At 40.3% G+C, this 25,518-nt stretch overlaps 1 protein-coding gene across 3 annotated transcripts in view; it reads left to right on the top strand.

Moving 5' to 3' along the window:
- The first annotated feature begins 490 nt into the window (after nt 1-490).
- Nucleotides 491-25,518, top strand: part of HTR2A (5-hydroxytryptamine receptor 2A) — a 63,788-nt gene continuing 38,760 nt past the window's right edge. Inside the window, exons 1-3 of one of the 3 annotated variants that reach the window (XM_050766322.1) lie at nt 495-1,528; nt 1,960-2,702; nt 5,599-5,799. In XM_050766322.1, coding sequence (XP_050622279.1) covers nt 2,291-2,702; nt 5,599-5,799 — 613 coding nt within the window. In that variant the 5' untranslated portion in view covers nt 495-1,528; nt 1,960-2,290. Of the gene's footprint in view, nt 1,529-1,563; nt 2,703-5,598; nt 5,800-25,518 lie in introns of those variants that run through there. The other 2 variants (XM_050766324.1, XM_050766323.1) reach the window with 2 other exon arrangements.

The raw sequence follows: 25,518 nt of genomic DNA, 5'->3' as shown, positions 1-25,518 counted from the left end.
TTGACATGGAGGGGTAGGAGGGTGGCAGGCAGGGCAGTGAGGGGGACACTAAGGCACCCACCCAGGAAATGGATGGCCCAGGTCTCAACCACAGGGTGCGAGCTGCAGGCTGCAGGAGAGGACATGTGGGAAATATGCATACAGAGGTAGCGCTGGAGACTACGCTGGGATCTGGCAGCCAGAATGAAGAGTTATCGATAACAGCAGCTGTCTGAAGAGGTGGTGATTCCATCACGCAAGTGAATGGGTAGGAACAAGCACTGAGAGCAGGGCAGGGGGATGGAGAGTGAGGGAAGATGCTGAGGTTGAGGTCTCATAGGCTACCATGGAAGGAGCCAATGGGCAGCTGGAGATTTAAGTCTGGAACTGAGGGAAATAGTCAGCTATGAAGGTACAGACTTGGCCACAACCATATTGAAGCCATGAGAGTAACTGAATTTGTCTAGGGAGAACGTGAAGAACAGAAGGTGATGGAACTCTAGAAAAACCCAAGTATTGAGGAAAATATTTTCATGCCTGCAAAAATAGAGAGATCGAACTGCTTCCTTGAGAAACCTACTTGGGAAACGGCTTTCTTTACAAGTAAGGCAAGTTGTCATTACCGGTGGGGGAAAAAGTTGGTACTGCAAAACCAACTTATTTCCTACCACATGTGAGGTTTTGAATAACATCTGGGTGGCATACTTCTGCTGAAGAAAATAAGCCAGTTCAATGGCATCTCTATTAAACAAAAATAGTGCTAATAGTGTATCAGAGTTATCACCATAGATGTGCCTGGCCACCCTGAGCCCATGTGGCCAACGTCAGTAATTCCACTCTGGACACAAACACTGTTGGCTTTGGACGGAAATGCCGGACGCTCACAGCACTCCCAGGACGTACTGTTTTTCAGCCTTATTTATGTTCTCTCTTCACCCTTCAGCCGAAAAAATGACCACAGTGCCACTTACCCACCTTAATGGGAATCTGCACGAAAGGCCATTTCTCCAGTTTCTCTCTCTCAAAAGCAAAGGAAAACTCCCCAATATTAATATGTAGCAAAAAGAGGGAGAAGAAAAAGCCTATTTGGTCCGCCCTCCTGGCTGTTGCTACCTTGCAGCTTATGACATACACATAGAGGGAGGTCTGATGAAGTGAACGAGGCAGCCAGAGAGCTACTCCATTCCCGTGGAAACCAGGAGTCCCTTGGTGCAGACAGCTCTTCCTACTTTCCCGTGCAGTTCTTTTGTGTGACTTTGAGGGGCTCGTGAATGATTTCTAAATGTGTGCCTGCTGAGGCGAGCCGCACAGGGAGGGAGGAACCCAGCCGAGCCGTGCCAGAGGAAGCCAACAGGATCCTAGCAGTGCGGGAGCTGGCTCGGCTCTTGCATGCAGTTTTTGAAGTCAGCAAAACAGAAACCAAATTACTATCATATTATGCTGGTGGAAGCTCAAGAAGAGGGGACTCTACACCAGTTTAATTACTGTGAGAGATACACTTGTTATTCTGCGACTCGCTGCATCTCATGTGTGGACCCTGAAGACAAATGTAAGTTCTCGTGCCGCTATATTTTATTGCTATGTAATTTTCTTTCCGGTTTGAAATCATGCTTGGCCAACATGTAATCATTTCAATGAGAATTTCTAGTGAGCAAAGTTGTCTGCTAATCTTAAGACTTTTTTTGTTTTCCTTTTATTAACTAAGCAACATTGTGGGAGCTGAAATTCCTGACGGCAGCTGTGGCAATTCAGCCTAAGAATGGCTGAGAACTGTAACCCAAAGTACATCCAATTACTATGGGATTAACACTGGATGTATTTTTAATTGACTTTCTTAATGTAGAATGTGTACATCCCCGCTGTTTCTGATTGCATGCTATTTTAATAATACTGTGGCTAAACTAGTACTATCGGCATAACCAACAAAATGAGATATAAACAAGAGTCCCAGTAGTTATAAAACTTTTCTTCTTTGTCCAGGACATTTATCTCCCCGAATGCTCAAAAAAACCTGCAACCTCTATGCTAAAAGTTCATTCTGCTTTTTTGTCCTCGCTTTGCCGAGAAAATAATAAAATCAAACCGTGGACTCTCCTAAAATTGTGAATGAAGAAAACTTAGAGCCACCACAGTTCGGTTCTTTATCATTGTAATAATTGTAATAATGGAAGACAAAAATCCAGCCCCGGGAGACCAGCATGTACACCAGTCTCAGTGTTACAGAGCATGGGGACATCAAGGTGAATGGTGAGCAGAGGCTATAACGTGTTAGTCCTTCCACACCTCATCTGCTACAAGTTCTGGCTTAGACATGGATATTCTTTGTGAAGAAAATACTTCTTTGAGCTCAACTACGAACTCCTTAATGCAATTAAATGAAGACACCAGGCTCTACAGTAATGACTTTAACTCCGGAGAAGCTAACACTTCTGATGCATTTAACTGGACAGTCGACTCTGAAAATCGAACCAACCTTTCCTGTGAAGGGTGCCTCTCACCATCGTGTCTCTCCTTACTTCATCTCCAGGAAAAAAACTGGTCTGCTTTATTGACAGCTGTAGTGATTATTCTAACCATTGCTGGAAACATACTCGTCATCATGGCAGTGTCCCTAGAGAAAAAGCTGCAGAATGCCACCAACTATTTCCTGATGTCACTTGCCATAGCTGATATGCTGCTGGGTTTCCTTGTCATGCCCGTGTCCATGTTAACCATCCTGTATGGTGAGTGGCATTAGTTTCCCAGCTGTACTCGCACTGGTAATAAAGAGCATGTGCATGCCATCAGCAGATGAGATGGGGCTCAGGAGGCAAACAAATGATAAATAGAAGGCTTTATTTATAGACTAGGGTCTACTATGTTACTTATATTTTACTCTTAAAATGGGATTTCACATAAAAATCAGACAGTCTATGATCTGTGATCATTGGAGAGTTTCGTGCTTTAAAACATGTACATCCTGTGTAAAAATGATCATTGGAAAGTTTTGTGCTTTAAAACCTGTACATTTAATGTAGACATTTTTATAAATTACCCCGATGCAGTCATAAACCAGTAACTTACCCGTCATTCTGAATCTACTTGATTTTTGCTCCTTTATATTCCCAACCAATATTCCAGCCTTCAGGACAGAACAGTTTCATCTTTGTCACACAGTTTTTGGCACTTCTAATGGAGTGATAAAGCCTTCCCAATTACCTTGAACATTTGCAGGGAGGACATTAGTGGTGCAGTAGGTTTTATGTTAAAATATTCAGAGTCTCCATTAGAATAAATGAATTACTCCAGTTTTAATTGTTCCCTGCCCAGAGAAGCTAATTTGGAAATGTGCCTTTGAATTATATCCTCAACTCTTTAAAAATGCGTATGCATACACTCCTCCCGTCTGGTTTGGAGGAGGGTGGGAAACAAATGGGAAGGGATTAATCTTGCTTTCTTCTCAACAGAGTTTGAAACAGTCAAACCTCTCAGCAAGGGACCAGAATGTGATATTCTTTCCAAATTATGAGTAATACAGCCAGATACCTCCTTAAAGGAGAGAGAGACTATTGTGACTGCTGACACAGGCACGAGCAGCAGTCACCCCAGAGCTTAGAGACAGGTTATGATAGCTATCTTTAAGGGGAAATTTTCTGGCCAAGTCTTAGGGGCTAAGATTTAAAAAAAAATCAACCCAGCCCTGGAGAGTGTGAAGAAGGAAGGCGGTAGGCAAGGGCGAGCAGGCGCCAGTTTGCACAAAGCTGGTAATTCTCATTGCAAGTCCAGCCTTCGCTTGACCATTTAAATGCCACACCAGAATGATTTCATTAAATTTGCCTGTCCTTTCCCCAGCATCCTGGGGAAGATTCTCCCCTTCCCAAACCCCCTCCCCTAGGGGGCAAACTCCAGTGGGGGTAGGACGAGTGACAGAGCAGGAACCAAAACAGCAGCTGGAGGGTGGGGTGACCCCAGGCGTCACCCGCTTGGGGAGCAAGGGCGCCCCCTGGCGGCCGCCGCTCTGAGCGCAGCCTGTTCCCTCCGGAGCCCCGCCCCTCCCTGAGCTGCTCCTCCCGCCTCGCCCAGTCCACGGGGCGTGGGGCATGAGGCTTCTCCCACAAGGAAATGCCCCCTCCTTATCCCGCATCGGAAACACGGACTGAGGCCTGGGCTGCCTGCTTGCGGAGAAAACCCCTCCGAGGGCCATCTGTTTCGAACAGAGAGAGTGTGGTTTCCCCCATCAGGCGCTGCAAAGGAAAAGGCTTTCATTTCAGCTCAAGCTCTTTGCAAATAATCTAAGTGAATGGATGTAAATTAGGCTTGTACGTACGCTCTTTACTTATCTAAGTATCTCCTGTGGCATTTTGGTAGAGAGTGTACGTTTGCGTTGGAGTTTGTTCAGCTTTGTGGGTCTGTAATAAGAAAAGTGGACTTTCATATTTTCCTTCTCACATGCAGGCAGATCTAACTCTGCTGCTTATGCTGTGATCAAAACTAATTAAAGTTTATATAACTGCTTGATCTACCTCCAAAACACAAAACCAGGACACTTTCTTTATGTCCATAAGGCACACTCTAACCTTCCTCATACAGCAGGTGACCTGCAGTGTCTCTTACATTGGAATTGTCTGGGGAGCTGGGAAAAGGCTTTGCAAACGCTTTGACATTTGATATCCACCTCAGCCCACCCTCCAAAGATGATTTAATTGGGCTGGATTTGGCACAGGCATCAGGACCTTCTCTAAAGCTCTCCAGCTGATTCTGATGTGCAGCCAGGATTGAGAGCCACCACCCTAAAGCAGCTGTTCACATAGCGTGGTCCCTGGACCAGCAGCATCCGCATCACCCTGGAGCTTGCTAATTCAAATGCAAATTCTACAGCCTGCTCCAGACTAACTGCATCAGAACCTCTGGAGGGAGGTCCAGCAGTAAGAGGCGTGGCAGAGTCTGATGCTCACTAAAGTTTGAGAGATGCTTCCCTAAAACAAAGCTCAGAGCAAGGACACCTTCCTTTATTTTTCTTCACCCTTGTCTTCACCTCTCCCTACACATACCCTAAATTTGAGTTTGACACCCAAAGCATTATTAGATCATTATTTTTCATTTTTACAAATAGACATATTCACAATCTGAATTTTTAATCATTTAGTCATTTGCACCAATGCAATTTATTGCCATCACTGTATGGGACTGGATGGTTATAATAATGACTAAGAGGTGAGATTAACCTCAGGGAAATACAATCCAGAGAATCTGTGACTAAATCCTGACAGTACAGGGTGAGAGGTGCTCCAGAAGAGGAGCCAAAACACAACTTTTGACATAAGCCATTAAGAAAAGTTTTGCCAGGTGTAAGGGGGAAGAAAGAGAACCTCCAAATAGAGACAATCTGAGTTTCCATGCCACACTCACATAACTCCAGACGCTAGAAATTTTCAAACCCTGCATTCATCAGCCAGTGCTAGCTTATCATATTTAAGTACAGTCGCCAGTGGGCTTTTTTTCAAATACTAAAAATATATTGTGCTGTCCCCTTTGCCATCACCTGTGCCTGTCCCAGAGCTGGAAATTGTCATAGGGTAGGGATCCGCATGCTCTAGGAGGCACAAGGTTGCTCACTGACACCAACCTTCTGCCTCGTAGGGTACCGGTGGCCTCTGCCCAGCAAGCTTTGCGCGGTCTGGATTTACCTAGACGTGCTCTTCTCCACGGCCTCCATCATGCACCTCTGCGCCATCTCGCTGGACCGCTACGTCGCCATCCAGAATCCCATCCACCACAGCCGCTTCAACTCCAGAACTAAGGCATTTCTGAAAATCATTGCTGTTTGGACCATATCAGTAGGTAAGTGGGAACATATTTCAGAGTCTCATTTGAAATGACAGTTCGTGCCTTCTGAAAAGACTTGTTCCATTTTGTTGTACTGAAACCTGACATCCTCAATCTACTGTTTTGGGTGGTACAAGATACGTTACAACATCGTAATTATCAGATTCGCTTCAGGAAAGAAAAATCTGTTTATGTCACTGGCTGACAACATCAATTTGTATTGCTTTGCACAGGCAAGACTATAAACAGTAGAGCCAAAAAAAAATCAGAAATAACTGTGTTTTCCCTATTTCTTACTTTCAAATCCACGACTCTAATTATTGGGTTTCCCAAAGACCTCAACTTTTATAATCACTGGACTTACGGTCAACGTAAAGATGCAGACCACTGTGTTAGAGAACATAAAGCCTCTGGGCTCTAGAGAAAGGTACCATGTGCTGAAGCTTGGAGGGGAAAGGTGGGCCAGAGGAAAGTGCCAGGATTTGCTTTGGGGCAAGGCTGCTTCTCAGTCTGCCCCGGTGTCCTTAATGACCTTCCTCCTTTTATGATACCACACACCAAAGGATTTCAACCCGCTTCTGTTAAGTTGATCACATACATTCATCTGTTGCCAGTATTGATCTTCTGTCACACACCTAACAGTGAGAAAAGCCAAGGGAAGGGAAGCTAAGGGGGCAGGTCTCAGGCAGTGAAGTGCATTGTATCTGTCAACCTCGGCGGCTTGGTTGGTAACCAAAGATTCTCTGACATTCATTTTAAAATCCAAAAGCCTGTCAGGCAGGAGTGTTGCACCTGCTTATGGCCACGCTGGTGCCAGCATCTGCTAATATGAGAGACTATGGGATTCCGCCGCTTGGAATCAAGGGCTTGAGTGAGCTTATCCACAGCATTGGATAATAGTACCAATAATAAGAACCAACACAATGATACAATATCTTGTGTTTTTTAGTTCCCATTGTTTACTTTGCTGCTAGCAATGGGAACTATTATGCAATTTGAAGAGCAGGTAGCTCCATCTTATAGAAGAGGAAAAACTGGGATTCAAAAAGCAAAATGAGCCGTCCAAAGCCCCACAGCCAGTAAGCAGCACAATGAGGATTCTGTTGAATTCTGATGGGAACATCTGATGGAAACACTAACAAATCACACTTGTGTCACTTTCAAATGTTCAAAAAGTCTTACCTACATTCTGTTTTAAATTTCCCATTACAGTTTGAGACAGAAGATTCTATGGTGCTTATTTGATAAATGAGGGAACCAGAGTACAGAGGTATTGTGGTTTATTGGGTCATATCTCCAACATGCAGCAAGACTAGGACCCTAAACTTCCAGCACCAAGCCCTGTTCTTTCTGCACCGTCCTTAGGAAACAGTTTTTGCTCCTAGAAAATGCTTGTAGTTTCTGGGACTGTGCAAGTTGGACTCATTCTACTAGGAGCAAGAAAGTGAAGGGCCAGTAACCACTCATTCCCAGTTACACATAAAATACTCCTGGGGAACATTCTGATTTAATGGCCTAGGGTGAGGCCAGGTGATTCTAAGGAGCAGTCAGAGTTGAAGACCACTGAGACAGGTTTTCAGGGTGGTCAGTGTGATAAGTAGGAGAATCAAGAATACAATGCAAAGGGAGCAAATGAAGCTATTTATTTTTACCCTGATACACTGTCCATAGTCTTACCCTAATATACTGTGCCACTGGTGAGACAAATGCTGAGAAGGTCAACCATCTTTTTCTCAGCCACACTGACTCCCCCATCTCATTCAAGCTTCGTGATAACAATATTAAGGTAACAGTTTCTGAGCACTGAGTACAGACCCAGTAGTATACAAAACCCCTTAAAGAAAATCAGCTGCAGAGAACTCAGTTGCACAGGATGATATTGCTTATAATCAGGAGTCAATATGGGTCAATTGGAGTCCAAAGCCCATGCTCTTTCCACTGCCCAAAAGATAGCCAGAAAGAGCCAGAGGCAGACTATCACCACAGGAGGCAGGCAGGCTGGAATGGCTGTGGTGGTGCTGGGCAAGGATCATTCATCCATTCATTTGGCCAGTCTTTTTGAGACGGAGTTTCACTCTTGTGGCCCAGGCTGGAGTGCAATGGCACTATCTCGGCTCACCACAACCTCCGCCTCTGAGGTTCAAGCGATTCTCCTGCCTCAGCCTCCTGAGTAGCTGGGATTACAGGCATGTGCCACCATACTCAGCTAATTTTGCATTTTTAGTAGAGAGAAAGTTTCTCCATGTTGGTCAGGCTAGTCTCAAACTCCTGACCTCAGGTGATCCACCCACCTTGGCCTCCCAAAGTGCTGGGATTACTGCGCCCACATTTGGCCTCTTGTAATGTACATCTATTATGTGCTTGGCAACGCATAGACCAAGATGAAGAAGATATGCATTCAAAGATCTCTCACAGTAATGTAGGAGAAGACAATTGATTCTTTTATCATTAAATGTCCCACTTTATATCTAGTGATGCTTCTTGACTTATTATCTATTTGATCTTAGCATAGTTAATTTTCTTTTGATTATCATTTTTGGATATATCTTATTTCATCCTATTACTTTCAAACCTTTTGTGACTTTAAAGTGTTAGCCTATAAACAGCATATAAAGTTTTGTTTTTAACCCAATCTTTGTCTTTTAGTTGGAGTATTTAGTCCTTTTACATATAATGTTAACTCATATTTGGGTTTAAATCTGTTATCTTACAATTTGCTTTCTATTTTCTTTTTTGTTCTATATTCTAGTTTCTTTTCATTCTTACCTTCTTTTGGACTAATCACGAATTGTCAATCCATCATTCCCCTTTATGAGCTTTCATCCATTGTTTTAAATTACGTTAATGATTACAACATTCCTTATTGACCTTCGAGTCTAAAACAAATTATTACTTGTAACACTTCTTGGTTAGTGCAAAAACTTTAGAACCTTTTAACTCCATCTATCCCTGTTGTCTTTTAGGTTTTTCCCTGTTTACTAAATGTCTTTTTTTTAAACCCGTAAGACATCATTATAGCCATTCTATTCAGTGTTTCTCACATATTAACCCCTGTTGCTGTTTATGGTTTTCTTCATTTTTGTGATTTTGCCTGGGTTCCTCATTCCTGAAGAATTTCCTCTAGAATATCATGTAGTTTTTTCTGTTTTTCTTATCCTAGGCACCTTTATTTTGCTTTCATTTCAAACACATTTTCGCTCAGTATAGAATTCTAGGTTGACAGTCATCTTTTTTTCAGCACTTCATAGGTGGCAAATCCAACATTTCAGGCTTATATTTTTTGTTTATAAGAACCCAGCTGTCAGTCTTATTGTTATTCCTTCAGAAGCATTGCCTTGTGCCACACCTGCTGCTTCAGAATATTCAGTCTCTATTTTAGCAACTTTACCATGATGTACTTAATTGTGAATTAGTTTGTTTTTATCCTGTATGGTGTATATATTGATTCTTAAACTTGTGACTTTGGCCACTTTGAGAAAATACTTGGCCATCATCTTTTCAAATATTGCTTCTGCTGCATTCTCTCTCTTCCTCATGTATGGGACTCCAATTTCATGTATGCTAAACCTTTTACCCAAGTTCTTTATAACTCAAACACTTCTACTTTTTTTTTTTTCTTTTTTCTCCAACTTTTAAGTTCAGGGGTACATGTGCAGGATTTTGTTACATAGGTAAACATGTGCCATGGTGGTTTGCTGCACAGATCATCCCATTACCCAGGTGTTAAGCCCAGCCTCCATTAGCTATTCTTCCTGATGCTAACCTTCCCAGCTCCCCGCCACCCCAACTGGCCCCAGTGTGTGTTGATCCCCACCATGTGTCCATGTGTTCTCATCATTCAGCTCCCACATATTAGTAAAAACATACAGTGTTAAACACTTCCACATTTTCTACATTTTTCTTCTCTTATTTCTTTAGTTTTACTGACTTTTCTTCTTCTGTTTCTAGTCCTCTCATCAGCTACTTCTAATCTGCTTAAGACCCATCTCTTGTTTTCTTAATTTTAATTCCTACACTTTTAGTTCTAGATTTTTTCATTTAATCCTTTATAGATTCCAGGTTTTTAGAATAATTCTTCATGTCTTCATCTATTTTCTTAAATATTAATCATAAATATCTGGATATCTATTTTCTGGGTTGTGGGATGACCTAGGGACTTCTCTTTTCTGAGTTGTGGTTTTTTTTTTCTTCATTCTGTCTGTTGGTATGTCTGGTAATTTTTTAAAATTGAGTACTGTGTATGCCTGGTAATTCTTTTTAATTGAATACTGGACATTGGAATAAAATGTTTGGATGCTTTGTTGATACTGTCTTTCTCAGAGTGGAGTCTTTTAGCATTAGCAGCAGTTAAAGTAAGCATAGGTCCCCTTAATCCAATAAGGGATTGAGTTTATTTAAGGCAAGGTTCTTATAAAAACCAGTCTATTTCCAGTTTGCCTTTACACCTAGGATGTATTTTTTCATGATCCCAGATGAAAGCCTGACGTGTTCTCCATTTTGAGGAGCCCTGAACTTCAAGTTTTATATCCTCAACATCGTAAGACTACGGCTAACTCTCTTTAGCTATTCGGTCTCTCAATCTGTTCGATTAACAAACTGGCAAGTGCCTTAGTAGAAAGGTAGCTCATAGTGTTATCTTGCTTTCTTGCTCTTCCCTTCACTCCACAATCTTAACTTCTTAACATCCTGGCTACCTTGGTACCCTCTCACCAACTGCTTTTTATCTCCCTGATCCCAAGGACAGGTTTGGGACCTCGAATTCTGCTTTATGTGGTACTAATATTACTCCACCTTTTTTGTTTGACTCTCCCCAAGCTATTTTCTCATCTTTTCATTTTTAATGTTTTTTGTAGCTTTGCTTTATGTGCATTTTCACAAGTAACATAGGGACAGATTTATTTTTAACAAAATCTGTGAGTCTTTGCCTTTTTAATACTGAAATTTGACCTGCCCACATTTGTGACCATCAACACCAGTTTTAGCCCTTCCATCTTATATTCATATTTTAATAGCTCATTTTTTAAATGAACTATTTCATTCACTGACTTGTACAATGTCTCCATTTCCTTCTCCATCCCAGTTAGTTTGAATTGTTATGGGCCTCTTCCATTGCTCTCATGATTACAGTTCCATTGCAAATCATCACGTTATTTCTATTAATATATCTAAAGTAAATAATCTCCTTAAGTTATTTCCTCATTACCCTGAGTCCCAAGTCACAGGTTTTCCAATAATTTCTAAATAACCTAGTGGCAGAGCAGATCTTTTAAAGCAAGTCAAAAAATGCAGAAGCCATAAAGAAAAATATATAAACAGTTATGTAAGTTTGATGTGGCAAAAATCAGTGTAAGCAAAGTATTTCAATGTATATGATCGGCAGACCAAGGATTAATAACCTTAAGATACAAATAGCAACAGATTGAAAAGGAGGAAAAGGAAACAATCTAACAACAAGAGAATAAGCAAACTAAAATTTCAGGCAATTCACAGAAACATAACATGAAATGGACAATAAAACTTATTAAACATGTTGAGCCTCTTTAACAGTCATGGCAATATAATCTGAAACAATGCAGTAACATGTTTCACTTATCCAACTGGCAAAATGAAGTTAGTGAAAACAGCCAGTGCTGCCCTGAATATGGTACCACATGCGCTCTCTCAAAACCCTGCTTGTGGAAATGTGAATTATTTATTCTTGGACTATCTAGCAAAAGCTATTCAAACTTGACCTACCAGTTCCACTTGAGAGAATCTATTCTATAGAAAAACAAGAGTACATGTAATGATCTTTAATGCAGCAATTTCTTCAGAATGGAAGAAATGGAAAGGCTGGATTATGTTGAGATACATCACTTTTCTCTAAATTGCAGAATATTTAGATCATCTTAAAAATACTGAGACTACAGTTGTTTCCATTTATCCACAGTTTCCCTTTCCATGGTTTTATTTACCCAGTTAACCACACTCTGAAACTGTTAAGTGGAAATTTCAAGAAATAGACAATTTGAAAGTTTTAAATTGCCCTCCATACCAAGTAGAGGGATAAACTCTCCCACCATCCTGCCTCATATTACCCAGAATGTGAATGTTCCCTTTGTCCAGCATATCCGCACTGCAGATGCTATCCACCTGTGAGTCACTTGGTAGCCATCTCAGTTATCAGACCAACTGCCATGACATCATAGTGCTTGAAGTCATCTTTATTTTACTCAATCATTTACTAATACTTTAATTCTTACTGCTGCTAAGCTCTTACTGTGCCTTATTTATAAATTAACCTTTATCATAGGTACGCATGTACAGGAAAAAAGTCTATATAAAGTTTAGTATCCTTGGTTTTGGGCATCTACTGGGGGTCTTGGAATGTATGGCCCTCAGATAAGGGGGACCACTGTATTTGATATTTAAGTGAAGGAATGTTCATGATATTAAATGCAAGCAGCAAGTTTTGGGGTGGTATGCATGGTGTGAGCTCATTCTGGTAAACTAATAATATAGGATAATATGTGGGGATATAGATATATGTATATAGACACACACAAATACACAAGTGCTGAGAATCTGTCAAAAGATTTCACACTTATCAAGATGATTAAATTAGAAAGAATGGTAGGATTGTTATCTTTTTCCTTATGCATTTCTATATAGTTTTGTGTTTTTTCTTAAGACAGAGTCTTGGTCTGTCGCCCAGGCTGGAGTACAGTGGTGCGACCTCGGCTCACTGCAAGCTCTGCCTTCTGGGTTCACTCCATTCTCCTGGCTCAGCCTCCTGAGTAGCTGGGACTACAGGCGCCCGCCACCATGCCCAGCTAATTTTTTTTTCGTTTTTAGTAGAGACGAGGTTTCACCGTGTTAGCCAGGATGGTCTCAAATCTCCTGACTTTGTGATCCACCTGCCTCGGCCTCCCAAAGTGCTGGGATTACACAGGCCTGAGGCACTGCACCCGGCCTGTCACAAATATTTTTATTCCAAAGTGTTTCAGATGATCCAGAATGCAGCTGTTATACCTGCATCACGGGTCAAAGACAGCTTCTTGGATGAGGCGGCCTACTTTCAAAGTTAGCAAGGATCTGACACATTTTCACCGTGGTAACTACATCATAGATTAGTCAGGTTTTCCTGCACTCAGTACTCCTGAAATGTACTGCTGCTTTTCCCTTGCTCACCATTATCAGTGTGGTCACTTCACTGCCTGCCAAGGATTCCATCTAATTCTGAGGAAAAGGAACATCATCGCAAATCAATTGTGTTTTCTGTGTGGGAGCTTCTGACTAAAGCAGCAATGACAGGAGATTGAAGCATTGGATTAAGAATAATCCTAGGGGGTGGGGAGGGAGGGATCCTGGTGTTCTCTATGGGTTTCATTTTCCCTTCATAAACCTACCTCCCATTATCAGCAGTAACTGTAACTTCACCGCAACCTATAAAACGAGCAAACCCTTTCCTCAGGATGGTTTCCTTTCTCATAATGGACGCTTCATGATGTATCCTTTTTCCATATGCCAATGCCATGAGAAGAGAAAATAGAAGCTACTTTATTTCCTGTCTTTAGCAAAGATGTATCTCAGAAAAGGTGAAAATGACTATTTTCACATTGTCATATTCTGACAGGCAACCAAAGATACCACTTTAAATTCCTTTTCCAGACATTATTTCAGAAATATATTTGCAGTTTATGGGGTAATTTTGAAGTACCGTCGGTCTAAATAGATTTTTTTTCCCTCAAGGATAAACATGACCATGTATTTTCTGCATTATTACTTTTGTAATGGGAGGAAAGGCAAGCTGTGTTACATTTATTTGGGGCCATTCCCCTCAAGCTGTGACACCTTACATAGAATCTTAACCTGAAGGCTGAGGTCACTGGACCTAACCTCTTGCCTTCATGCAGCTCAAATCCTACCTTCCTAGACAGTGCAGATGTTTCAGGAATCTTTGAAGGACAGTGAAAATAAGCTCTCATTGTAGTTTTGTGTTGATTTAGTATATGGGTGTTTTAGCATCGTTTCCAGTTTATTCATGTTTAACATCGTTTCATGTTATGTTTATGTTTTGTTTTCTATGATTGGCTGTCCATGGTTTTTACTGTAGGACTTAGGGAATATAAGCAAAATGTCTGGAGCCACACTATCTGGATGTGAATCCTGGCTCTGTTCCTCCTAAGCTGTGTGGCCTTGGGCAAGTTACTTCACTTGTGTCTCGGGTTCCTGGTGATAAAATGGTGATGGTAACAGTACCTATATTATGGTCTGTTTGCATGATGGATCTCTCTTGGATTCTATTTCATATGCTAATGCCATGTGAGAAAAGATAATAGATGCCGATTTATTTTGTCTTTATGAGGTTATTTTAAAGATTGAGTAAATGTAATGCTTGTCATATAAGTGTTAAGTTTTCAGTATAATTTGAACTCTTGTCTATAAAGTTCTTGGCCTTTTCCTAATTGGTAAATTAGGGGATTAAGCGCTTTGTGTTATCACAGCTTTCTTATATATTCCCAGTTTGTCACTTGTCACTTGACATTACTTGTTTTTTTTCCACATGGATTTAGGAGTCTCATTTATAAATGTTCCTTTCTCTTATAGCTTCTGAATTTTGAATCATTACTACAAAAGCCTTTTCCACTACAAAGTTAAGTGTTTTCTCCCATTACTTTTATGGTTTTGTTTTATAAATTTAAGTCTTTAAACCATTTAGAAATTAACCTGTGATCTAATTTTATCTTTTTCTGCATGGCCACCTACTGTCCCCGCATCATTTGTTTCCCCATTGATTTCATATACCACCTTTGTCATCTACTGCATTCCATGTGTATTTAGGTATGTTTATTGACTGTTTCTACTGATCTGTCTACTCATTCACCAGAGCATACTTTTAATTAAGGATTTTTTTTATTGTCTGATTTATTAGTTTCTCATTTTTAAACTTCCCTGATCATTTTCATTTGCTTATGGGTTTCAAAACTCAGCCTCTAATTTCCCAAAAACTACTATACTTGGAATTGCATGTAACTTTATATATCTACTTTCTAGACCTTTTGGCTGGTGTACTTTTTGCACTTTTTTGGTCTTTTTATTTCTTTTTTATGAGCAACCTCAAGTTCTATATGGAATGAAGTGAATGTATATAAGCAAATGTAACATAAAATCTAAGCACTTAGGTTGAAAAAATAGCATGCTCATTTAGGTCCAAGAGGAATGACAGTGAAATATATTTTCCCATGATGCCATATCTTCTGGGAAAAAAAAATTCTTGAAAAAATTAATCAACTGAGGAAACCAGACTCAAAACCAGATGGTATTCTGTCAGCCTTTACACTGGAGGACATTCCCAGCCCCACAGCCTGAAACAAACGATCTGAAGAATCCACTTGAGATTGTCTCTCCTGGGACCCTCCAGGTTTATGCCCAACTCCTTTACCCAGAGATTCGTCAGAGACTATTCAGGCAACCAGGACAGAAAGGGCTTTGGGTTACCTGTCCTCGCTTCCACTGCTGGGAGATCATGTTGTAAGTTAGCATCTACCAGAATACAAACGGAAACTTGAATTCGTCCAAGTCTCCTTTGGTTTCTCTGTCTTCTCACTTTCTCTCCTGGGGGGAAGAAGTGAAATTGCCTCCATTTGTTGTACCTTTATTTTTGCCCCTGCCATGCTTCGTTACCCTCCCCAGAGGTCCAGGAAGAGATCCAGGCAGTGCCCCAGCCTGCAGCTGAGTGGCTTGGCATTCAGGAACAGAGATGTTCACAGCCATGTTGAGAGTAAGTGCTGCTGTCTCTAGAGTATGGCAGTGCTGGAGAGCTGTCAAGTGTCAAGTGGCCATCCATGCCTGTCACTACCCTGAAACAAAGGATCCGCAGGGCCACCACTTGGCCCACCCGTTCTCTTGTCCCTGAGTGCAGTGACCCTTCCTCTCCTCTGCCCACAGATGCAGGAGAATTTAGGGACATCTCCTTGCCTGACCAGTTGTCTCATACTTAGAAGTACAATATGGTAAAATATCACAAAAACCTCTGCTCTTGAAAGACATGTCCTTGGCTGTCCTTCAGGACATTAGCCCATGGGTAAGAAGTCATTTAATGACCCAGGCAGCTCAAAGCCTGCCAGAGTGGCAGCTGACTTCTCTCTGCACGGCAGACTTCAACTACAGCTTTGGGAAAACACGCTCAATAAAACAGCACTTAGCACAGCGTAGACACTCCATAGCCACTGGAAACTGGTGCGAATAATTAAGAAACGATCAGATCATAAGAAAGAAAGAAGTGCCTTTTTTTTTTTTTTTGAGATGAAGTCTCACTCTGTCACCCAGGCTGGAGAGCAGTGGTGCCATCTTGGCTCACTGTAACCTCCGCCTCCCAGGATCAAGTGATTCTCCTGCCTCAGCCTCCTGAGTAGCTGGGATTACAGGCACCCGCCACCACACCCAGCTAATTTTTGTATTTTTATTGGAGACGGGATTTCACCATGTTGCTCAGGCTAGTCTCAATCTTTTGACCTCAAAAAGTGCAAGGATTATAGGCATGAGCCACCATGCCCGGCCAGAAGTGCTTTATTCTTTGTTAGTCTGTTGATTTGGCCTGGCTTATGGACTATGAATTTATTTATTCATTTGCTAAATATTCTTTCTAAGAGGAAGAGAAGGGACAGGGGATTTGTGTTGCTTCTGGCTATTTAAAGCAGAGGAACAACATCTGCATGCTGCCCCTTCATGCCCACTCACTGCCCTTGGGCTGCGTCAGGAGCCTGTATGCTCTGGAGGCTTCCACTCTCTCCAGATAAGTCTTTTCTGGGCTAAAAGATAGGAATCGTCACCATGCGAGGAGCTAAGGTGGATCCTCCGATCAGTTTATCATCACCAGCATCCTCTGTGTCCTAGTATCCTACTCCTTCATTGGCCCAACCAAATCCCAACCTGGATGGCTCTGACAAACCAGCCTTTACTGTTGCTATACTCGAGTAACTCAGACCTGCTGGAGAAAATTCCACTCCATGAATTGGGCACACACCTATCTGTGGTTTTCAATCTCAGCTAGAACCTCTTCTTCATTGCTGTCAGTCCTGAATTTGTTCTTGGATTTTTTTTCTTTTTGATACAGGGTCTTACCTGTCACCTAGGCTGGAGTGCAGGGGTGTGAGTATGGTTTCCTGCAGCCTCAGTCTCCCATGCTCAAGTGATACTCCCATCTCAGCCTTCCCAGTAGCTGGGAATATAGGTGCACATCACCACACCTGGCTAATTTTTGTATTTATTGTAGAGATGGGCTTTCAATGTGTTGCCCAGGCTGATCTTGAACTCCTGGGCTCAAGCAATCTTCCCACCTCAGTCTCTCAAAGTGCTGGGATTACAGGCATGAGCCACTGTGCCAGGTAGTGGATTTTTTTAGATTTTTCTACTTAGATCCTTTTTACAGCCTTTGATTGCCACTGTCTAAGGCAGATAACCATTTCCCATTCTTCCCCAAGAAAAGACCATCATGCACAATTGTTTTTTTCTACTCCCATCATCCAATTGTACCCCTGATCTTCTGTACTTCCTGTCTCTACCTCCTGTCCTTCCCAAGAATTTGATTCTCCATTTCTCTTCAATTTATGTTAATTTCCTCAAGATTTTACCCTTGCTTTTTCATTTTGTCACCTCTCATTCCTGTCTTAAAGCAACATTGTCTGCAGCCTCCTTCCCTTTTATTGTTCTTGTCAAGATCACCAAGGCCTTCTCCATTTCCAATTCAATCCAAAAGACTATTTCTATGTTAATAATTTATTCAGGTAATACACAAATACATTCTCAACATGACAGAATCAAACAGCTCAGGACTATAGAGAATAAAAATGAAGTTATCCTTCATCCCTCTCTGCCTCTCTGGATCAGCACCCACAGCTCTTGCATTAACCTTGAACTATGCTGTTCCTCCCCAGCACAGAGCATAGGCAGGAGAGGAGCACTGCCAAGCAAAGCTCCCTCAGATTTCAGCCCTTGGAGAATGCCCCTTAATTCCCATCCCTCTGTATATCCTTTGATCCTGCATTTCATGCCAATTCCTCAAAACCCTGCTGACATTTACTGCAGTTTCTTATATTTATTTTTGTCCTTTCTTCAAGTTCTGTTTCCCTCTAAACCAGATCCCATCTGCTCTCTTCCAGAAATTCTTCCATCATTTAAAAAATACTAATAAAATGACATTTTCTTTTTGGGAATTCTGTTTTTATTCTTTTGTATCATTAAACAGAATTTTAGGGGTGAGGTAGTATAAACCTGTGCTCAGATACTATCTTGGTCTACAAAAACAGAATCGTATGTGTATACATACACATATATGCACACAATCATCTACTGTTACTGTTTAATACAATTTTTTGATTCTGTGGATCGATGTCTTCACATCTAGCTACTTCCTCAGCTCCTTCCCACTCCCTAGATCTTCCTCCTCTGTGGCTTTTGCAGACTCCTTTTCTCTTCCTTAAATGGTAATATCCTCCAGGGACCCATTCTCTACCTTCTCATTTTTTATTCTTGCTTCTGCTGGGTCCTTTTCTTTTCATGGGTTCAGCTATTAGAACACTGACAAACTGCTTAATCCGCATCCTAGCATGAAGTGCTTCCTAGGGCTTCAACCCCCTGCATCCAACTACTTGATGGACACTTGTAGCCAGAACTCCCCCAGACTTCTCAGGTGAAAATCTCTACTCATTGTCTACCTGTTTCTTCTCCTGAAGTCTGTCTTAGCATCGGCCATCAACATCTACTCAGCCCATTAGACTCACAGAATTCCTCTCCTCTTCCTCACCTCCACATGCAAGCAGTTGAGTGGTTCTTTTGTTTTTAACTTATTCACTGTTCCCTAGATCAGTTTTCTCCTCCCAGTCAGCCCTCATCATCTCTCTCTGGTGCTACTGCAAACATTTCCCTGTCCATGGGATGGCTGCTCTCATTCTCTATCTTGCCAGTGAAGTGAGCCATATGAAACAGGTTTAACTAAATCACTCTCCTGATTGAAACTCTTCAGTGTCTCTCTTGCCCCATAAAGTACGGATCCTTAAATGAAAGGCATGAAGTCCCCATAAATCAGGTCCTGGTCCATACCTCTATTTCATCTCTTACCGTGTATTGCCTCACCTTTTATTCTCCAGCTACAATAAATTTCCCATCATTCTCATGTCATTTCACTCCTACACTTTCATTTTTTAATCTTCTACTTGAAAAGTCTTCTCATCCTCTTGCCGAGCTGCCTTCTACTTTTCTACTTCCCTGTGATTTTGGTATCACCCCTTCCAGGAAGCCTTCACATTTCCCCTTCCCTCTATAAAGGAGGTACTTGGCCTGCTTTGATTCTTCCAAAACCCCTCCATCTCTCTCTCTCTTCACATGTTCGATTATAATCATTAGTTTATTCCCACACTAGGTCACAAATTTTCAGAGAGCAAGGAATGGAAAGCAAAGCGGAAAATGTACTTCATCTTGAGTACAAACTATATAATAGAAAATGCCTATCCAGGTTCGCCTGCATACAAAAATTAGTTTCTGGAGTCTGCCTCTGCAAGCACTTTAAAAAAGAATTTTTTTGTTTCCTTATGCCCTTGGTTTCAAAAGTTTTAGATTACTTTCCCCATATGGTACTTTAAATAAAAGCCTAACCTTTATATAAGAATAAACTACTTTTGTTTGTCTACTTAATACCACCATGTTGTAATTAGAAAAGCCTAGTTAGTAAGGTCTGTTTAAAAAAAAAAAAAAAAAAAAAAAGCTGTTGAGCTGTTGATTTAGTTTGAATTTCTCCCCAACTCCGCCTGCTCCACCAAGCTGGTGAGCTTTAGTTTCAGATTGAGATTTCTTTGGGAAGCTTGCAAGAATCGTTCTCATCTGAGTTCTGCCATAGAGGAATACACATATCTCAGGGCAGTTTTTTTGTTCTTTAAATTTGATGCTTTTGGAAAATATATACAAGAAGGGGTATAATATAGCTTCTAGGGGCCTCATGGGTCTCACCATAATGGCTACTCATTAGTGGAGTCCCCACATTTCACAGTTTAGGCATCAACTTAAGTTTAGATTACTATGTTTTCCCCTTCATCCAGAGATGACTGCACTCTGGGAAGTTGGCTTATATGACTCAAATTACAATAAACTCACTTATTTTAAATGAATGTAATAGGAACCCATTTTCCTGGATCCATTCACTTGCAGGGACACACCTTCCTGATAAAAGAATCTTCTCAGCTGGTCATATTAAATGGCAATGCAAAATTAGTAAGGGTCCACAGTGGATAACGGACTATACAAGCATATGGGGGACACAGTGAGGATTCAGTGAACAAAAAGCATCTAGCAAAAGGGTTTGACAGATACATTCTCATGAACTTTTGTTAAAAATATGAATCAAAATACAAGCACACAGCAAATGGCTAGCAATTGGAGAAACTGCTAACTCTAAGAGAAAGCAGAATCTGCCATTATAATAAAAATGCAGAGAACTCGCAAAAATTGGGGATCCGAGATGGTTGTGTCAAGAGGGAGATGCTTGAGTTGAACCTTGAAGGATGGGCAGAATTTCAACAGTGAAAATGGAGAATAGGCCAGAACTTTTGAAGATAGAATATGGGAAAAAGACATTATGATATGGCTTGATAAACAACAGATTGAGATATATGAACTTAGATGTTCTTTAAAGGATATTTTTGTAACTCTATAACGTTGATGAATCACCATTTTCCACTCTAGGGATATTTGTGATTAGATAAGCAAGATCGGTTTTCTAAAATCAGAATGTCTTCTCCCCTGGAAAGAATGCTGAAGACTTTTTAGCTGTTATACTCATCTTTTTCAGTGTGTCTTGTCAATCATCAAAATTGTTATAACATACATTACTATTACAGTTCCAAAATTAGCACCTGCTTTCTCTAGTTGTGCTGTGGGTATTTGTTTTTGATTACTTTTGGAGAGCCATTTTGGAGTCCTGGATGAACAGGGAGCCACGTTTTTAATCAGAAACATTTTCAAAACCTTTCTTCTGAAGAGTCACTTCTAGGAAGATTTCTGTAGGTGAACATTTTCATCCATTTTGTGATGATCCTCCTTGGCTCTCATTTCAGAACGCAGCATTTTTCTGACCTTTCCTAGAATTCTAGGGCCCTGTTTAAGGGTCTATAATAGCTTTTGTTTTAACCAGGAGGAGCTGAGAAACATGAAGTATAGTGGCACTTTAAAAAGTGATGTCTTCAAAGCCAATTATCTGCTGTCTTTTAAAATTAACTTTAATTATTAATAACTGATTTCATGAGTTAGGACCATTAGCTATGGTGACATGTAAAGATGAACAAAACCTTTTGCTCAATTTATATTAGCATGTGTCAATAAGAACCTTTAGGGTAACAATCATGAATGCTTGCCATTCTCTGCTTTTTAAAAGGTCTTTAAAAATGGGAATTGATTTTTCTCCTACCTTTCCTTATTTTCTGTGGGGGTGGATTCATGATTCCTTTTCATATTTCAAACTTTTTAAAATCCCAAATGAACAACTATAAAGGTTTATATGAGTGACATTTGCAGGCTACATTCCCATAATTTATACATTGTGCAATTAATTCCCACTGTACATATGATTCAAGGAAACCACTCAGATTATACATTTAATAAAGAACTTTTGGAGATAACCCAGTTGTTACAGAAATCAAAGGTCTGTCTACTCAGGGGTGTTCTTTCTTTTTCTAATAGACCAATTAATCCATCTGTCTTTGATAAGGGCAGTTATGTATTAAAGTTGTTTCATCTGAGAAAAGATATTCAATCCTGTCTGGTATAAAGAGAGTTGATCCTCATTTATTGGCTGTGCTTCAAGCACTGTGGTTTTATGTCTACTATTTCCACCTTAGGCGCAGGCTTCTGAATTCCCCAACCACACACCTGTGACTTCTTCACTCAAAGGAAAAGAGGTTCCTTTTGTGTTTCTCAGCTACTCTAACTCTCCAACACATTTCCTATACCAGTCCTCAAGAGTTCTACTGTAGCTCCAACCATTCTGTTCAGGCATCAGGATTCCTAATGTTTATGGAGCCATTTTGTGTTAGATGCCAGGGATGACAAGGCACCAACCTTACCCTTCCATTGTTTGTATCGGTTTAAACAGAGATGCTTCCTAGATAGAATGTCAGAGAGTATCTATTGGTTTCTCTCTGAAAACCATGCATCAGAGTTCCTGACCTACATGGGAGAAAACAAGTATGTGTACATATATTTAACCATAAATAGGAACTCGATTATATTGGGTGAAGGAACGAATGAATAAATGAGAAGGCAGGGAAAAAGAAACAAAAGAGGGATAGGGAAATAGAAGGAAGAAACATGGTTCCCTGAGAGGCCCTTGTGGTTTCTCCCTGATAGCAAAGTCATTTTTATACTAGGATGCCAGCCTGTGTTCGCCTTTTTACACCCGCGACCTTACTTGGCAAAGTATAGCAAATGAGTCTAGATGATCATCCCCGTGGTAGCTTTTTCAATATTTTCAGATTTGATGTCTGTTTCCATGGAAATAGTTTTGGCAAGGCTGGTTGTAGACAGAAGCTAAGAATAAGAGACATACCACGAGAATTCCACGTTCCAATTGTCAGGCAAAAGCTGAAAGTCGCACTTTTGTCTTTTCAATAACTTGGTGCTTTAAACTCAGCAGGAGAGAGTTTTATTAATTCCAGCAAGAAATATTTTCATTATATTAATGGGGTTTCATTTTTGACTGTTTACATTTCTCATAAAAGTGAAAGCAATTATGGGAACAGTGTTAATAGGGAATTTTCCTCAGGGGAATGAACTTCTTTTAGATTCTGGTTATGGCCTTCAGAACTCTCCCCCTAGCCCTTTCCTCAGTGAACTGCCTTAGCCAGCACTTGCTCACCTGCCTATGTTTGGGGACATTTGAATGAAAGACAAGAATATGACTGAATTGTGAAAGTGAAGTGTTTCTGAACATCCAGACTGACCATTCTCAGACAAGTTTGAAAGTAAAATAGATGCAAAAATAATCACTCATAACTGAAGATCATTTCACCTTTGAATGAGAATTTGTCTCTGAAGGCTAACTTTTCTAGGCAAAATCAGGAAACAATGGCAGCGGCTGGGTGCAGTGGCTCATGCCTGTAATCCCAGCACTTTGGGAGCCAGAGGCAGGTGGATCACCTGAGGTCAGGAGTTCGCAACCAGCCTGGCCAACATAAGGAAACGCTGTCTCTTCTAAACATATAAAAAATTAGCTGGGCATGGTGGCAGCCACCTGTAATTCCAGCTACTGAGGCAGGAGAATCACTGGAACCTGGGAGGTAGAGGTTTCAATGAGCTGAGATCACGCCATTGCACTCCAGCCTGGGCAACGAGAGCAAAACTCCATCTCAAAATAATAATAACAATAATAATAATTACTGGGAAATACATATTCTCAGGGCCCATTCCCAGAGAATCTGAGTAGGAACTAATGGGAAGCCCAAAAATTGGGACACTCTGAGAAGCACTGCCTAAACTATCAGTTTAGGATTGGAGCAGACTTTTAACATCTACTCGTGAATTATACTGCGTGTACACTTTTTTAAATTTCAGGGCTTTTTTATATAGAGATGCAAGGTATTAAACTAATAGAGATGCAAGGTATTAGACCAATGTTTTCATGTGTACTTTTTGTATGTACACTTGTTAATGTTAGCACTTCCATTAGTAGTATACAGAGTGGTCAAATAAACAGACATAACAAATCATAATTGTAGTCCAACTTAGACATAAGTCAACATAATATAGTATATAATTGATACAACTATAGAAGAGAAGCTAGCCTACAACTCCAAAGTTATTTTTCATAATAATTACTAATTGAGATGCAACGTATTAAACCAATGCTTTCATATATCCTTTTTGCACATACGCTTGTTAATGTTAGCACTTCCATTAGTAGTATAGAGTGGTCAAATAAACCATGCAATACAGCATGCTAGATTTTTAACCTCTCAAGGATAGGGGCTATGTCTTATTTGTCTTTGAGTTCGTCACCACTAGCAAAACAGGTGCTTAATAAGTGTTAAAACTGGCCATTGATAACCAATTCTGATTTCCTTAAGCAGGTGCACATCACTTTGATAATTTTCCTTCACATTATCTTTGATTTAAAGTCTACACTTAAGGGTAGTTTTCATTCCAAATTGGTCAGAGTAAAAAAGTACCTTCTAGATTTGAAAGAACACCATGGTATTTTAAAGATATCACTGTCCATTAATAAGATATTTATCAGAATTTAAAGAGGAAAAATAAAAGATATGACTAAAGTAATTTCCATGGCGGTCTTCTGAAACAGTTCAGAAAATCATGTCTTATGCGGGATTTGTCTAGAATTAAATTACATTTTGATAATCCTTTCCAGCTCTATAATTCCATTTTCTACTGTTGCATTTCAACACCTAAAATTGTCAGCAAGCCTCTGAACAAAGATGCTTTTGTTCTGTTGGCAAAAGATTCTACTTCTAAGTTTCCACATGACCCACAGAGCCATACTCCGAGCCAATTGGGTGTCAAAAATGCAGGGAAAAATACTGAAACCTCTTACTGGCCTGACCAATATACGCAGTGTTATCTGCAACTCATGTCTCTGTGTGCCTACCTGGAGAGTTTACTTACTAACACTTTGTAATTATTTTGAAATTGGGTTGGCTGTTAGTGTAATAAACTAAATCCTAGACCCTATTGAAAGAGTAATGCTAAATAATGTATTTTCCAAATTGCTTATTTTCTTTTTCCATTAAGGATAAGTATAGGATAGAAAATTGTTTAGTTAGCAGCCTGATCAGTGGCTCAGCAGCCTATAATAGTTAGGCAATAAAATAAGACCAAAAGAGAACTGACGGACCAAAAGAGGTGGTTTTTCCATCCAGTCTCTTGCTTCAAGTAGAATTGAATAATCATAAAAGGGGGCAATGTTTTCATTACTGATTTCACTTTTTCAGGTCAAAATTGACCCACTGAATTTATGGATTTGGAATAGCTTTTTCACAAGGATGGCATAAGAAATCTGAATCAGGTTGCGTTTGCACTTCCACATTAATCTTCTAGCATGTGCTGAAGTCCAACGACTGCTAAGTTGAAGTAATTCTCAATGTCAGAAGGGATAATGGGTTCAGTTAATTTAGTACAAGTAAACAGCAATAAGTTAGCATCCTTTTGAAGTTATGACTTCCAGCACCAAGCTCATGCAGGCACGTGTCTATACTACATGGTAATGTAGAGTTTGAGGATAGATAAGAAATTGCTCTGGCATAATAGTATGAGCAGAGTATTAAGACTTAGGCAACCTTGGCTACTGTCTGGCTTTTGTCAGCACATGGGCTGTATATCTCAGTTTTTTCCTTTGTTAAAAAAACTTGGACTACTGAATTCCTAAGCTAATTTCAAACTATATAATCTTAGTTATATATGTTGAACCTTGAAATATTGGAATTAAATAAGAATATTTAGTGAGATCCCAAGCAAAACTCATTGTGGAATTTCTTTAGCTTTTAACTTCTTTAAATCCCTGGCTTAGCTGTAATATCACTAATCATAGCCCAATTTAGACATAACAAATCTGCATGGCAAAACAGTATATAATGGATACAACTCTAGAATAAAGAGAAGCTAGCCTGAATCTCCAAAGTTATTTTGCACAATAGATAATTACTAATAGAGATGCAAGGTATTAAACCAATGTTTTCACGTATCCTTTTTTCTAAA

This window comes from Macaca thibetana, chromosome 17 (genome assembly GCF_024542745.1).
Source record: "Macaca thibetana thibetana isolate TM-01 chromosome 17, ASM2454274v1, whole genome shotgun sequence".
In the NCBI taxonomy this organism is placed as follows: Eukaryota; Metazoa; Chordata; class Mammalia; order Primates; family Cercopithecidae; genus Macaca; species Macaca thibetana.
This window is presented reverse-complemented; position numbering and strand designations above follow the sequence as displayed.